The sequence below is a fragment of the Danio rerio genome, chromosome 23 (genome assembly GCF_052040795.2).
Source record: "Danio rerio strain M-AB ecotype USA chromosome 23, GRCz13ab, whole genome shotgun sequence".
NCBI lineage: Eukaryota > Metazoa > Chordata > Actinopteri > Cypriniformes > Danionidae > Danio > Danio rerio.
The window spans coordinates 7,126,057-7,142,117 of NC_141043.1; the positions used below are offsets into that span (position 1 = coordinate 7,126,057).

Below are 16,061 nucleotides of genomic sequence, written 5' to 3' on the forward strand. Positions count from 1 at the left end.
GCTTTGTTTCGGTTTCAGCCAGAGATCGCCTGCTTTAGTAAAAACGGTGAAGGGTCCTCTGGAGAAGCGCGCGGACTGCATGACGGTTCCGAATGTTCACTGCAGCCGCCGTGATGAGGAAATGACTCTTTATTGTGTTTGCTTGAGAATGACCATAAACTGTTGTTATTTGACCCACTTATGGTTTTCCAAAAGAAAAAAAATCTCTTTTTGAACACCCACCATCCCAAACTCGGGGGAGCTTCACGGTTCTCGGTCTCTCTGTGAACTCGGTTTCCATGACGATTAGAACCCAGTTCACAGGGTTACGATTAGAAAGTTCCCTGGAGTTGCAGTGATGGAATGATCAGATGTGCCAATACTCAACTCCCAGGACACCTACAGGCTTTAAGCTTCTGAATTATGAGAGAGAGAGAAAAAACAAAACAAAAACAAATACAGAATAGAAATAAATGTACTGTGTCCAGACGTGTCAGAGTTCAAAGTATGTGTGTGGTTTGGTCATCATTCAACATGATTTTTCTTGTGCAGATCTCAAAGGCAGAAATATAATAGTGGTAACATTTTATGTAAGCTTAAGTCATCTTTAGGGAAACGTTATCCCAGGCCCTTTAAGGCAGGGATCCAGCTCAAGTATTTTTTTTTCTATAGTGCTTTATACTTCTAAAGGACTTTAAATGCAAGTCTTATTGCACTGTGTAGACTGTGCAACATGGTGAAGCTAATGTCATTGTATGGACACACTTCTGATATTGTGGCATTGGGCCTATTTATAGTTTACAATGCATCATTTATGGATGAGTTTAGGTTGTCTAAATATACTTATTTGATTAAAAGGAAATACAATTAAAAGACGTTATTCAACAACAGAGCAACCTCAAACAGTAATCAAGCAAAATGTTGCCTTCAGGCAAAACGGACTGAGATAATGGAGTGGCCATTACCCCTGACCTAAACCCCATTGAAAGTCATGATGTGATATTGCAAAATTGCAAAAATTGAAAATGTACAGTAACTATAGGACTTTTTATCATCCTGGGCTGAAAAACCTGTTAGTTGACTCGATTCAATGCAGAACGCGAAGCAGATATCATAATAAAAACAATGGCTATCCGACTATACATTAGTTCAGTAATTTGAATGTGTAAATATCTTAGATTAAATAGAAAATAAAGATTAATATTCCTTTTCTTTGCCTAGTACATAAAAATACATACACAATTAATAAAAACCTTTTATGCTTTGATTTAGAATGTAATGTGTAAGGCTTCCACCATATTTGAAATAATACAGATACAAAAATTCTTAAAGAGACCTAGTACGGTAATGAATATGTATATACCTGCTGGCATGTACACTCACTGGCCACTTTATTAGGTACCCCTTACTAGAACCGGGTTGGACCCCTTTTTGTCTTCAGAAATGCCCTAATCCTTTGTGGCATAGATTCGACAAGGTACTGGAAATATTCCTCAGAGATTTTGGTCCTTATTGACATGATAGCATCACGCGGTTGCTGCAGATTTGTAGACAGCACATCCATGATGCGAATCCCCTGTTCCGCTACAACCCAATGGTGCTCTATTGGATTGAGGATCTGGTGACTGTGGAGGCCATTTGAGTACAGTGAACTCTATGACATGGTGCGTTATCCTGCTGGAAGTAGCCATCAGACAATGGATACACTGTGGTCATGGACATGGTCAGACACAATACTAAGGTAGGCTGTGGCGTTGAAACAATGCTCAAATGGTACTAACGGGCCCAAAGTGTGCCAAGAAAATATCCCCACACCATTCAACCATCACCAGCCTGAACCATTAATATAAGGCAGGATGGCTCCATGCTTTCATGTTGTTGATGCCAAATTTTGACCCAACCAACTAAATGTCGCAGCAGAAATCAAGACTCATCAAACCAGGTAACATTTTTCCAATCTTCTGTTGTACATTTTTGGTGAGCCTGTATGAATCGTAGCCTAAGTTTCCTGTTCTTTGCTGACAGGAATGGTGTGGTCTTCTGCTGCTGTAGCCTATCTGCTTCAAGGTTAGACATGTTGTGCGTTCAGAGATGCCTTCTGCAGACCTCGGTTGTAACAAGTGGATATTTAAGTTATTGTTGTTTTTCTGCTTGAACCAGTCTGGCCATTCTCCTCTGACCTCTGGCCTCAACAAGACATTTGTGCCCACAGAACTGCCGCTCACTGGATATTTTCTCTTTTTCGGACCATTCTCTGTAAACCCTAGAGATGGTTGTGCGTGAAAATCCCGGTAGATCAGCAATTTCCGAAATACTCAGACCAGCCCGTCTGGCATCAACAACCATGCAACGTTCAAAGTCACTTAAATCACCTTTCTTCCCCGTTCTGATGATCAGTTTGAACTGTAACAGATCGTCTTGACCATGTCCACATGCCTAAATGCATTGAGTTGCTGCCATGTGATCGGCTGAATAAAAATTAGCGTTAACGTGCAGTTGGACAGGTGTACCTAATAAAGTGGCCGGTGAGTGTATACACAAAATACACAGCTGCTACCGCTTTAACTACTGGTGCAGAGTAAGCACCAAGCCTTGCTACTGCCAATATATTCACAGACATGCTATATGAGAATATGCCACACTGCTGTTGCAGAATGTAAATTCTATCAAATAAAGAGCTGCATATTGCTAGTGCAAACAACATTGAAGCATTTAAATGTTGAGGAGCAAGCCTACTGGCTGCTGAGGCAACAGCAATCACCTGCACCATATAGGTAGAAGCAGATCAAATAGGATTTTTTAGTCTGTGCACCCAATAAAGCTTCATGACAGAACTTTATTTCAAAACAGATCAGACTTTTATTTCCTGATAAACCAGTAAGACATTTACACAAGCCTAATGGGAAGAAGGGTAAGAAGGTGGCAGATAGTTCTGGCAATAATGTTCAAAATGAACTCATGTCTCTGGGTGTAACTAGACTTTACAACGGAGACAACCACTCCAAAAATGGAAAAATAGCCATAAAACACAAAACAAAAATCTCTCAATGACATTCATCCACAGATTCCCTAAAAAATAACATATTTGCTAAACCAAACATGCCTGAGTTGTGAATCTGACAATAGTCCCGCGGTTTAGAAGGAGTTTTTGATCTTTGAAGCCACGAGGACCAGGATCTCTCCGATGTTCTTCTGCCAGTTGAGGATGTGCTTGGATTCAGCGCACCACAGCTCACCGTGACGCGGTTCTGCATTCTCACAACGCTTCTTCACCTCATGCTGCTGCTCCTGAGAAAGAGAGGGAGAAAGAGTGAGAAAAGGTTGATGTTTCTTACGTCCTTGTCGCAGCACCAGTGGCACTGAAATCAGGTACTGAAATTCATATGCTGATTCGGTCCGGTACATACCGGTTACAAAGGTACCGGTGCTATAATGGCACCAGGTGTTGGTACCCAACTCTAATCTTTAGTGATGTTAGAAATTATTTTCAACCGGCGAAAGTGGCAAGCGGAAGTGGCTGTACAACCGGCAACACCAGAAATCTCTGCTTACATGTCAAAAAAAGCTTGACATGTGGGCCCAATCCCAATTCTACCCCTTAGCCCAGTGGTGCTCAATCCTGTTCCTGGAGATCTACCTTCCTGCAGAGTTTAGCTCCTACCCTGATCAAACACACCTGGACCAATTAATTACGACCTGAACAACACTTGATAATTACAGGCAGGAAGGTAAATCTCCAGGAACAGGGTTGGCCACCCCTGCCTTAGCCCTTCCCCTTACCCCTATCCCTCGTTTTGCGCATGCATGCCAAAGGGTAGGGGTGTCCCAATTCTCTTTAGCTTGAAGGCATAGGGCTTAAGCCCCATTCACACGGGGCTTCAACGTCAACGCTTGACTGAAGGCGTGTCTGAAGTTTGGGCTGAAGCTATCGTCATAGCAGCGTCAACCAATGAAATTCAGTCAGCAATAGGCCACTGTCTGAGATGGTGTATTTGTATTTGCATACAGCGATCTGATTGGCTGACACTTCCGTTGGCGCTTGAAAAGTTGAGCAAGTCCCAACTTCTGTAGCGAGCAACGCCTCTGAAGCGGCGCCGACGAATCCACAATGCAGTTCGGCAACGCCTGACGTCATCCATTCAAAGTGAATGGGAATTGTTGACGCTGTCGCCCCGTGTGAATGGGGCGTAAGGGAAAGGGTTGAATTGCCCTTCGAACGAAGATTTTTCAGGACCACACTTGAAACCAAAGGGTAAGAAAATTTCCCAGAATGCACCAGCCACAGCGGCAGTATTGCTGAACCCGAAAGTAACGAGATCCACAAATTAGTATTTTTTGTCATCATTACGAATTTTTACAATAAAAAAAAAAAAAAACTTTTAATATATTCATAACCGCGTTCGTGTTTTACTGTCATGCTTAAAAAAAAAAAAAAAAAAAACCCTAAAAAAAAAAAAAATTTTCGATCTATAATCCCTATTAAATAACTCCTATACAGCAGTCCCACAACATTCTGACACTGGAATACCCTGTCAGAAATGTCTAGTGGCTGTCAATGGGCTTTTTACAGTGTCTGCTATAATGTTAATGTTGTTTTTGGTGTGTTTACATTGATGAATATGGCCACAGTGTAAATACACAGTACAGTTACGGTCTTATTGCCACATTAGATCGTCATGATAACATAATATATGCCTTTAGTGATCTCCTGAAGATAAATACCAAAAAAATAACAACTGGAATCACTACAGCAGTCACCATCGTCTGATCTCACAGGAGAAGCAGGAGATCGCGAGGACATATGATGACGTGTGCAGGTGCTGTCCCAATTCTTAGGGGTAAATTTTAAAGCCCTTCCCCTTAACCCTCGGTTGTTAGGGCCAAGGGGAAGGGGTAGGGGTACAAAAATGGAATTAGGATTGGGCCTTGATTTACTCAAATCAGATTCAGGCCCTGTTCATATGTGGAAATTTATCTGATATCAATTAGATCCGTGCACTCGTGTTCGCAGTGTAAGCTAGTAATTTGGATTTTCACCTGTCTATGTGAGTCGCGCATCATTAAACACCATAGCGAATGACGTCAACTCTTTTACTTTAGAACAGACTTTAGCAGTCCCAAACCTGAAATCTCATAAACGAGGACTAAAAAAGCTTTTGTACTGTCATATAGCACAGGTATTTAGGGATGTTAATGAGAGAGAGCTAGAGAGAGAGAGAGAAAGAGAGAGAGAGAGAGAAAGACAGAGAGAGAAAGAGAGAGCGCAGAGTCCGCCATGTAAACAATATAGGCTAGACTAAAACTGTTCAATACATCACAAGCATAAATCACGCCATGGAAATGATGTTAAGAATCCTCCTGGTTTAAAAAGCCTGGATTAAAAGAAGATGGCCAAATGAGAACTTTTCTGTCATAAACTATAGTAAAAGAACTTGTCAAAAAGAAGAAGAACAAAAAAAATGAAACCCTGCGAACAGAATAAATACAAGAATGGAGAAAGAAGCGCTCTTTTATTATCAGCTCTCAGTCAGCACCCACTCCTTTTCTTGCTCATTGCAGCTTTTGTTGCGTGCTGTGTAAATGCAGACAATCAGATACAAGTCACTTTTAAAAGATGATGCAAGCTGGTCATCAAAAAAAATCAGATACAGCCGCAAAATCGGAATTGACCAGTGTAAATGCAGCCTCAGTGAGCTGCTATGGTTGCGTTTAGGGGGAACACATTTATTTAGAAATGTGATCAAAACTGACTGCAATGATTTTACTGTACACCTTCAATCAGAATATAAATTTTTGTGGTACCATGGGGTACATTTTTTTTAACACAACCTGTTGATTATGGCTTACTAATAATATAGGTAAAAGCTTACTTCGGTCCCATGCTGAAGCTCAAACTTATAGAAGAAACCCCAAGCATCGCCCAAGTCCGGTTCAATCTTTACTGTCCGCAGGAACCACTCTCTCGCCTTTGTTATCTTTCTTTCGCTCCAGAACAATCTGCACACAAACACAGGCAGTAATGGCTTAAATGGGGAGGGTAAAAAAGGTCAGACCGTTCTTAACGAAAAACAAAACAAAAGAACAGGAATGTGGGTAGGCAATGTGGAATTTAGGGCTGAGACAATTCTGGCAAGATTCTGCAGTCTTACTTGGCCACTGCCAGAAGCACATGGGGATCGTGTTCACACTTTTTCAGAGCGTCGACACTCTTGGTCTTGCGCTGAGGTCTGGCCTCCAGGAAGACTGCTTCAGACCAGAGGATACCTAAACAGGAAGAATATTGAGAGCGTTGAGGAGTCAAGCATACACAAGCTATTGAAGATCTTGATCAAAGTTAATGCCTTACCAGAGTTAGGACATTCCTGAAGGGCTTTGGCCATGAGTGTGTTTGCAATGTTTTTCAAACCCGCTCTATATTCAAGCCGGACGGACTCCAGCCTAGAGACAATTAGATCAAATGATGTATTATTTGTTGGTGATATTCTGTCTTTAAAAGGCTCCTATTATGCAAAATCTAATTTTGAAACAGAACTGTGTAGGTATATTGTGCCCACAGCTATATTTGACTGATATATAAACACAAAGGGCCCTATCATACACCCGGCGCAGTGTGGCGCAAGGCGTGGCGCAGTAGTCTTTTGGTAGTTTCAGCTTGGCGCAAGAGTCGTTTTGAGGCGTTGCGCTATGCTGTTTAAATAGCAAATGCATTAGCGCTCATATGTGCGCCCATAGGTGTTCTGGTCTAAAAAGGAAGGCGTTCTGAGGCGGACCGCTGGCGCGTTGCTATTTTGAGAAACTATAATAGATTTTTCATTAGACCAAAACTAACCCGGTCTAAACTCCGGCGCAGAGTTGCGCCTTGCTTACACACATCTTAATACGCACAAGAGGGCAATAGGCAAATATCTTTACATATGAAAAAAATTTAAATATTAAGGATATATATAGTATATAATAAGAATAGATATAGGATATATATATATATATATATATATATATATATATATATATATATATATACATAAAGGATTAAAATATTACAAAACATATTATTTTCTAGCCTACATAAATATGAAAAATCACTGCTTTTATGTCTTCTTCATCTCGGGAGGCTTTTTCAGTTCATTCATAACAATTTGCTTTTGTATAATGTTATTATTATTAGCAGTATTATTTATTATATCCATATTTATATTTGTTTTATTCAAAACAAGCTTAGATTTGTCCACCTGCAGGTTTTAGACCATATGGGGCACTGCAGGTGTTTTAAGATATAACTGAGGTTTTTGAGCACATTTTGCTATTATTATTCATTTATTCGTTTGCTGGAAATTAGAACTGAATTTAGAAATAGTTTTGAAACGAATATTTGCGCTTAACAAACAAAATTATTTATTTATAGGTCTGTGTGTAAAGGTTTCCCTATCCAAGAGCGAAAGTGGAAGTAGATCCATTATCTCTCATTCTCACACAGTAGATGCTCTGTTTAACAGTTTTCTGTTACTTTGCGTCCTGAAAATAGCGAATGCGCTCTTGGCGTGACGCAGCTGGCTCTTATAGGAAATGGGAGATGAGACTCTAATTAGTTTATTCTCAAAACACACCTATAACTCATTAACAAAATAAACTCAACCCTTTTAGACCATGCGCCACGACGCAAAGCTGATTTTCCCGTCCTTAAATTAGCAAAAATGCGTTCTGACACTCCCTGAAAGCTTTTGCGCTCTGTGCATGGACCGTCAAAATAGAGCCCAAAAAGTTTCTTTTTTAATTGAGCATGTTAAAATGGAATCCAAATCTCAACGCAATGTAGTACAGCAGATTTTCCCACCCATCAAACTGATTGACATCCGTGTATAAATATCAAATAAGTATGGACCGAAAGTTTTTGCAGATCTTTTTTTTCAGTGTGATGATCTATTTCTAACTGAGCCATAATATACTGAGAAGGCTATCTCTCTCATCTTTCACTTTCAGCAAACGAACAGTTAAAGGGGCGTGGCTAAACATATTTCACACAAGCTGTTCAAATGACATCAGAAAAGGACTACCATTAAAAATAGTCAGATTTAAAAAAAAGTTTACTAAAACTGTTTTTTTCAGAACATTAAATTGAACATCAAGACTTTTTACATTAGGACTAACAATGTGCACTTTGCAAAATAAGCATGGTAAAATATGATTTAATGTAGACATTAATAATGTGACGCAGCTAGCTTTAAAGCAATCAGCTGTTTAGTGTTAAATTTAAATAAATGTGATACGACTTCACTGAAGTGTTGGATTACAGAGCTTGTGCGTACATATGCATACAGTTAAAACCAGATGCTTTCTTAACTGATGTTTTCTCACCAACATTATTTTATTGATTGCATTTTTAAAATCCTTTTTTTTTACCTTCACCTGGCAGGGCAATAGAGACTGTAGACAGAAAAGTGTGGAGAGGAGAGTGAGTGGAAGGATGAGAGGGAATTGGGAACTCGGGTCGTAGTGAACACCGGAGTGCCATGTGTCGAGGCACTAACCACTAGGCTATTGTGTTATTAACTGGAAAGCAAATAGCAAATATTTACAATGCCACTCTCACTGTTTGCCAACAATAAACCACTTCTGAAGTTTTAAAAAGGCACTATTCAGACATTCAGACCCCCTAGTTTTTCGCGATTTTGTAATCGCTGAATCCAATGCAAAATCAACAAAAAGTCTATTTTTGCAGTCCTGCAAAATTCTTAACTTAAATGCAAAATAATTGCAAAAAATATAAATAATCTCAAAACATCAAATTCCACAGACCATAAAATCATATTACATTTAGATCAGTCTGCAATTAATTTTTTACATGACTTATCCGCTTGTTAAGTGTGACGTCACGTGTGACGTCACGCGAAGCGGCTTCCGGGTCCAAGCGCTCTATTCAACTGTATGGGGAGATTCATGAAATGGTAATAATAAACGTTTACAAAGCGATTTAATACTTTCGAAAATCACGATCGCAGTATATATGTCCATGCCTAATATCCGATGTCAGAAAGTGATTCATTTTTTTTATAAATTGTTACATTTTTGGTATTTGTTATGCAGGAAGCCCAGAGATTGTTGTGTACACTATGATTCTATATAAAATTAACTTTAATGTGTGATAGGAATAAAACGTGATCATAAACAAATGATTTTTCCACTCAAATGAATGGCGGCTTGCACCCGGAAACAGTATTACATACGTCATCACTTAACAAGCGGATAGACATGAGATGTATTTGAGTGTCTCTCGAAAAATGATGTCTCACTCTCACAATCAATACATTAAAAGAAGATGGGGAAAAAGCAGCCTTTTGCAGCCTGTGCAGTAAGCAGTAGTGGATTGGCAGACATGTGAATTTAATGCAAGATGCGAAGCCCTAACGCAAGTCCTGAGTGAGGCACATGATGTAAAATGCTCTGGAGAGTGAAATCTGTAAAAAAGTATGATCGTGGATAAAATTCAAGAGTTATACAAACTTCCTTTGGCTTAATCCCTATGATTTAAGATCTGTTTTAGATTTTGTAGAAGCCTTATTTTTTAAGATTTGTGTCATTATACATCATGACATGTCATGCTATATATCCGGAAAGTATTCCTAGCACTTTCTAAATTTTTTTTATGTTACAGCCTTATTACAAAATGGATTAAATTCATTTATTTCCTCAAAATTCTACACATGATACCCAATAAAGGCAATGTGAAAAAATTATTAAAAATAAAAAAAGCTAGAAAATCAATGTAATTAAGTATTCACAGCCATTGCTGTGAAGGTCTAAATTGAGCTCAGGTACATTCTATTTCCACTGATCATTCTTGAGATGTTTCAGCAGCTTAATTGGAGTTCTCCTGTGGTAAATTCAGTAGATTGGACGTGATTTGAAACCTGTCTATATAAGGTCCCAGGGTTGACAGTGCATGTCAAAGCACGAACCAAGCATGAAGACAAAGGAATTGTAGATCGCCGAGACAGGACTGTAAAATGACAATGTAGTCTGACTACTGAATAGCAATGAAAATTCCAGAATAATTTCTTACCAAAGTTCAGGGCTTTGTGGATTCTTGAGGCGAGCTTTTTCCAAGATGGCTCGAGCACGTGTGAGCTGCCCAACTTTCTCCTCCAGCCGAGACAGAAGCAGCCATAAAGACATGGAGTGAGGGCACTTCTTCAGCTGCGCAGCAGACAACAAAGAGGGTCACATTTTGCACATTTTTTAATGAAATAAAATCCATTTCCATTCATAATAATAACATAGAAAGAACTGGATTATTCATGAATAGAAAAAAAAAAATTCCTTTCATTATTATTTTTTTTAAATCACAAAAAAGCATCTGTCCTCAAGAGCCCTAAAACATACTCCTTGGTTGTAGGCCTCTCGTGCTCTGTCGATGCTCTCGGACTGTTCCTCAATCTGTCCTCTCATCATCCAGAGCTTGGGGAAATCCTCATAATGCTTCAGGGCTTCTGTGCATAACTCATGTGCAGCTTCAATATTACCCAGCACCCACTCCAGCCTCACCGACTTCATAAACACCTAAATAAATAAAAAAATCAGACACAAAACAGTTAGGACATCTTAATTTATGCTTCTAATAATCGTATGCAGGTAACATTTTGATTATAGAGTAAGACTCAATGATTAATTAGATTTGCAATAATATGATATTATGATTAGTTATTTTTAAAAGGCAAAGGCTGTGATTGGAGTAGTAAAGAGGAAACATCATGTCATGTATTTCCATATTTACTGATATTGTTGGTACGGCCTGTGTAGTCATATAGTGTAGTCCTATGACGGATTTAGGGGGCTGCTATGAACATGCAGGGTAATGAAATTGCCATGAATGCATGCTTGCTTTTCAGTTGGAATTTTGCTTTGAACATCTTGGCTTAGCGTCATCTAGTAGTGGTGTTTGATCTCTTAAGCCCACAGTATAAAAGCTAAAAACTTTGATAAAACTAAAACTGATAATCTGAGTAATTAGTATTGTTGTGCGTGAGGTTTATAATGGTTTTCGTGGACACAAATTTGTATAATGACAAGGGTAAGACCTAGATACTACAATGTTGAGGTGGTTTATGAGGACATGCCTTGCATCCTCATAAATCAAAGCATAAAAATCACACTTAACAGTGTTCTTTCTAGGGGTTCTTTCTAGGGCTGGGCGATATGGCAAAAATGCAATCTTGATAGTTATTTTCCATATTGAACGATAACGATACATTAGGGCTGGGTGATTTTTCGATTAATTCGAATTTACATTAAGACGATTTTATTTCATATTAAATCGAGATATCGCGATTTTTTAAAAACAAAATATTTGATACATTTTAATGGCACAAATCCACTTTGGTTCACTCTCTGTATGAAGCAGGTCGCACACCAGAAGCGCCGCTCGGCAACGCGCAGTTCATATTTCAGCCGCAACAAAGATCGCCATCTGATTAGTTTCATGTTAAATATCATGCAAATGTGCGCGTCTGGTGTGTGATACTTTAAACTGTCATGTGCGTGCCATGTCGCAGCGCTTCTGGTGTGCGACCTGCTTGACTGCCTGTCTGGGTTTCAATCATGGTAGTGACGGACTGAACACAGAGACTGGACAGCCTAATTTAACCCAATGCATGAAGTTGTGGGCATGAATCGCAGAGCTGGTGCAAATACAGCAAATACAGAAAATCTGTATTCCTGCAACTGCAATGTTTACACAAATATTTTTTATTCAAATCTTCTGCAACGATATTTAACTCTTGAATTTGTTTTACATTTACTTACATCTTGTTGACCAATTTATGTATGGCATGGCCATTAAAAATACAATGTTCCTTAACCAGATGGTTTTTCAAGTTACTTATAAAGAGAATGTTATTTCAGTCATGCTGTTTTAATGTTTTAAGTTGACTAGTTACACAATAAAAAAAAAAACGTACGATACATATTTTGATATAGGTTGTTAATGCTTCCAGATTTAAGAGTACCCCAACAATGACTGAAACCACAAAAAAATAGATGCCAATGCCATGCATCTTTTCATCCGTCTAAACCAGGGTTCCCAAACTGTCCAGCTTACGACAAAAAAGGTTGCAGTTGTTGTAGTTGTAGCGGTAGTAGTTGAAGTAGTAGTCATTGTAATAGTATCGATTGTTATTGAGTAATTGTTACGGAGATTATTGAAGTAGTAGTTTATGTAGTAGTAAATGTCATTGGTATAGTAGTAGCAGAAGTAGTAATGGTGTGGTTGTTACAGTAGTAGTAGTAGTCGTTGTTGGTGTAGTAATATCAGTAGTAGATGTTGTTGATGTAGATGTAGTAGAAGTGATTGTAGTAGTAGTAGTAGTCGCAGTAGACGTTGTTGTATTAGTTGTAGCAAACGCTATAGTAGTATCAGTAGTGGTAGTTGTTGTAGTAGTATCAGTATTAGTAGACACTTTAGTAGTAGTAGTCGTGGTTGTGGCTGTAGTAGAAGCAGTAGTAGTTGTAATATAAGTAACTTTCTGTAGTAGTAGTTGGTGTAGCACTTGTGATTTATTATTATTGTTGTCAGTTATTACTGTTGTCCTTTCTCTCTTTTTACTCTCATATTTACTATCATACATTAATAAGCATTGTTGTTACTCCCTACCTCTGACTGGTTTCTTTCTATATGTTTTATCTATATCTGTGACACTTGCTTCATTTATTGACTGTTATTGTTCCTTATGTATGTACTCTGACCTGTCCACCAAGTTACCTTTACATGCATACACACACTCACATGCACACACTCACGCACATACCAGTACCTGACTATATTGTTGTTGTTTTTGTTTCATTGCTTTGTATTTGTTATTTGTTGATGTTTTTTTGTATTTGTATGATTTTTGCATATTCTAATAAAAAAAAAAAAAAACAGTGCACAGACACCAAAAGGAAATATATAAACAACCTTACTGACAACACAAGTGCAACAGTCTAATAACTATGAAATTTTTTTGTCATTATTCATTTGTATAATTTAATATTAACCTTACTTAATGAGGATGGCGAGCACAATGTTTACAGCACAAGACCATTCTTGGTTTAACTTTGGAAAGCGCCACTTTGGGAACCGCTAGTCTAAACAGTCTCTTGGTCGTTGCGTATAATGCTTTTGTGTCTTGGACACTGTTAATGCTTCCACACTGACATGTTTGCTGCATTTATAAAGCGTCAGTGTCTTGAGGTCAGTCTGTCTGATGGGATTTTTCTATGAAGCGATTTTGTTGAATAGGAATAACAGAACTGATTATTCTATTTAACCAATCACCAACAAAAAAGAAAGTAGTGACTGCAGATTGAAAGAAAATAATACAGTAAAAGTACCAATAAAGCACAAAAAATGCAAATTTTCAGTACTAATCCCAAAAATAACGTCTCAATTATTGCAATTTGAGTATTTGTAATTTATTACATTACACACTGCAAATGTGTGTGTGTGTGTGTGTGTGTGTGTGTGTGTGTGTGTGTGTGTGTATTTCGGGGTATGAAGGTGGTTGGGGGGTCGGGGTGAAATGAATATTTTGATATGGGAACTATTAATTGTACAACACACTAATGGTCATCCTTTATTGCATTCCTTCTTGAACGATAGAAAGGATTAATAAATAAAGAAAGAGATTTTAACTTCAATTGTCATATTGGTAAACAAAATAATAATGCAAACACATCATTCATCATCTAAAAATGTTAGCCCTGCTATTGAGTGGGTGTAAAATCAATAAAGGTATCCATATGTATAAAATAAGCAGCCAGGAAGGTTTTCATTATTCATATCCCGCAGAAAGCTCACATGGCTAGTTTCCATAGATGCGAGAAACATAATTTGTGTTTTTTTAATAACATTATCACTTATGAGGAACCCTGCCAAGTGCTTGAGGTACATTTGATCCTTTGATATGTGCGTAGATGCTGACACTCTTTCCTGGAGCCAAGAGTTAAACAAGCCCAGGCAGGAGGCCATCCGAACACCTTCCATCCTCCGCACCATTTACTCCCAAAAATCCCACGCTTCTTTATAATGTAAAGAGCAAACACATGTGCTGTGAAGTGGTTACCATCCACTTTTAGACCTAAATTGACATAATTCCTGGCCACAAGTAAGAGCAAACTACTTGTAAAAACAACACTGTGCAAAACCAACCATCTAAATTGTTCAAACACACGGACCTTTAGATTTTTCAGTCTTATTTCAAACCCAGTGTCAGCAGTTTTGTTCATAGTTGGGGAAGTAGAGTTTTTTTTATTAGTTCTATGGCAAGGTCAAGCCTTAAGCCACTGTTAGCTTCCTCTTGGGGAATGCATTATTGATCATTTATAAATGATATAGCTGACTTGCTTACTTTGCAAAAGAGAAATAAAAAAGGACCTCTTAAAAATGTAAAAATGTAAAAATGTGCATTGACTGCGCGAAGCCTTTAAAATGAAGTTTTGGGGCCCTATTATACACCCGGCGCAGTGTGGCGCAAGGCGTGGCGCAATAGTCTTTTGGTAGTTTCAGCTTGGCGCAAGAGTCGTTTTGAGGCGTTGCGCTATGCTGTTTAAATAGCAAATGCATTAGCGCTCATATGTGCGGCCATAGGCGTTCTGGTCTAAAAAGGGAGGCGTTCTGAGGCGGACCGCTGGCGCGTTGCTATTTTGAGAAACTATAATAGATTTTTCATTAGACCAAAACTAACCCGGTCTAAACTCCGGTGCAGAGTTGCGCCTCGCTTACACACTGCTTAATACGCACAAGAGAGCAATAGGCAAATATCTTTACATATGAAAAAATGTAAATATTAAGGATATATAGTATATAATAAGAATAGATATAGGATATAAATATAAAGGATTAAAATATTACAAAACATTATTTTCTAGCCTACATAAATATGAAAAAACACTGCTTTTTGAGCACATTTTGCTATTATTATTCATTTATTCGTTTGCTGGAAATTAGAACTGAATTTAGAAATAGTTTTGAAACTAATATTTGCGCTTAACAAACAAAAGTATTTATTTATAGACTAATTGATGTCTGTGCGTAAAGGTTTCCCTATCCAAGAGCGAAAGTGATCCATTATCTCTCATTCTCACGCAGTAGATGCTCTGTTTAACAGTTTTCTGTTAAAAAGCTGTTAACTGTTTGCTTGTGAAATGCTCATTTTTTCCACTTAGACTTACTTTGCGTCCTGTAAATAGCGAATGCGCTCTTGGTGCGACGCAGCTGAATCTTAAAGGGAATGGGAGATGAGATTCTAATTGGTTTATTCTCAAAACACACCTATAACTCACGAAGAAAATAAACTCAACCCTTTTAGACCATGCGCCGCAGATTTCCCGTGCTTAAATTAGCAAAAACGCATTCTGACACGCCCTGAAAGCGTTTGCGGCCTGCGTTTCGCGCTCTGTGCATGGACCGTTAAAATAGAGCCCATAATGACTATAATTAGGCCTGTTATGATATCTTTTTCTGTTGTACAATATATTACACCAAAATATATTGTGATTATATTATTGTCATTTGCCACTCATTTTTTATAATGCCAGAATTACATTATAATATCATAAAAATGAAATTACACTCTTCCATTTTTTTTCTTAAGTATATTTAATTATAGTCATTTTAACAGTTTAATAAAAATGCATTTGAAAACGTATATCCTAAACATATAATAAAAGTCAATTTAAAAAATGCAAGGTAAAAAGTAACAGAGGGTGCGATATCTGATCTATTTTTAGTTTTCAGGCACCCACACGAAAATATACTATATCAATTTAAAGTAAATACTATAGTGTTTTTAACCAGACACAGACACCTCCAATAGATATAGAGAGGTTGCACAATCAGCTAAAATGTTGCTAGAATTGTTTGCGATATATATTGCATCACCAAAAATGACTGAGGTCATGTCCATCTGTTGTGCGATAAGTCGATATACTGATTATGTGACAGGCCTAGCTATAATTCAATTTGTTAAAGCAAAAACATCTCTGCGTGGATTTTTGTATTTTATAAGATATGATCTAAGCACACTGTTATCCAGAACATCAGCACATGAGCT

At 38.0% G+C, this 16,061-nt stretch overlaps 1 protein-coding gene across 1 annotated transcript in view; it reads right to left on the reverse strand.

Annotated features, from left to right (window-relative positions):
- Positions 1–2,814: 2,814 nt before the first annotated feature.
- Positions 2,815–16,061, reverse strand: part of prpf6 (PRP6 pre-mRNA processing factor 6 homolog (S. cerevisiae)) — a 52,307-nt gene continuing 39,060 nt past the window's right edge. The window contains exons 16-21 of the mRNA NM_212655.2: positions 10,357–10,533; positions 10,037–10,170; positions 6,326–6,417; positions 6,129–6,243; positions 5,850–5,976; positions 2,815–3,267 (exon numbers count right to left, since the gene is read on the reverse strand). Coding sequence (NP_997820.2) covers positions 3,115–3,267; positions 5,850–5,976; positions 6,129–6,243; positions 6,326–6,417; positions 10,037–10,170; positions 10,357–10,533 — 798 coding nt within the window. The 3' untranslated portion in view covers positions 2,815–3,114. The remainder of the gene's footprint in view (positions 3,268–5,849; positions 5,977–6,128; positions 6,244–6,325; positions 6,418–10,036; positions 10,171–10,356; positions 10,534–16,061) is intronic.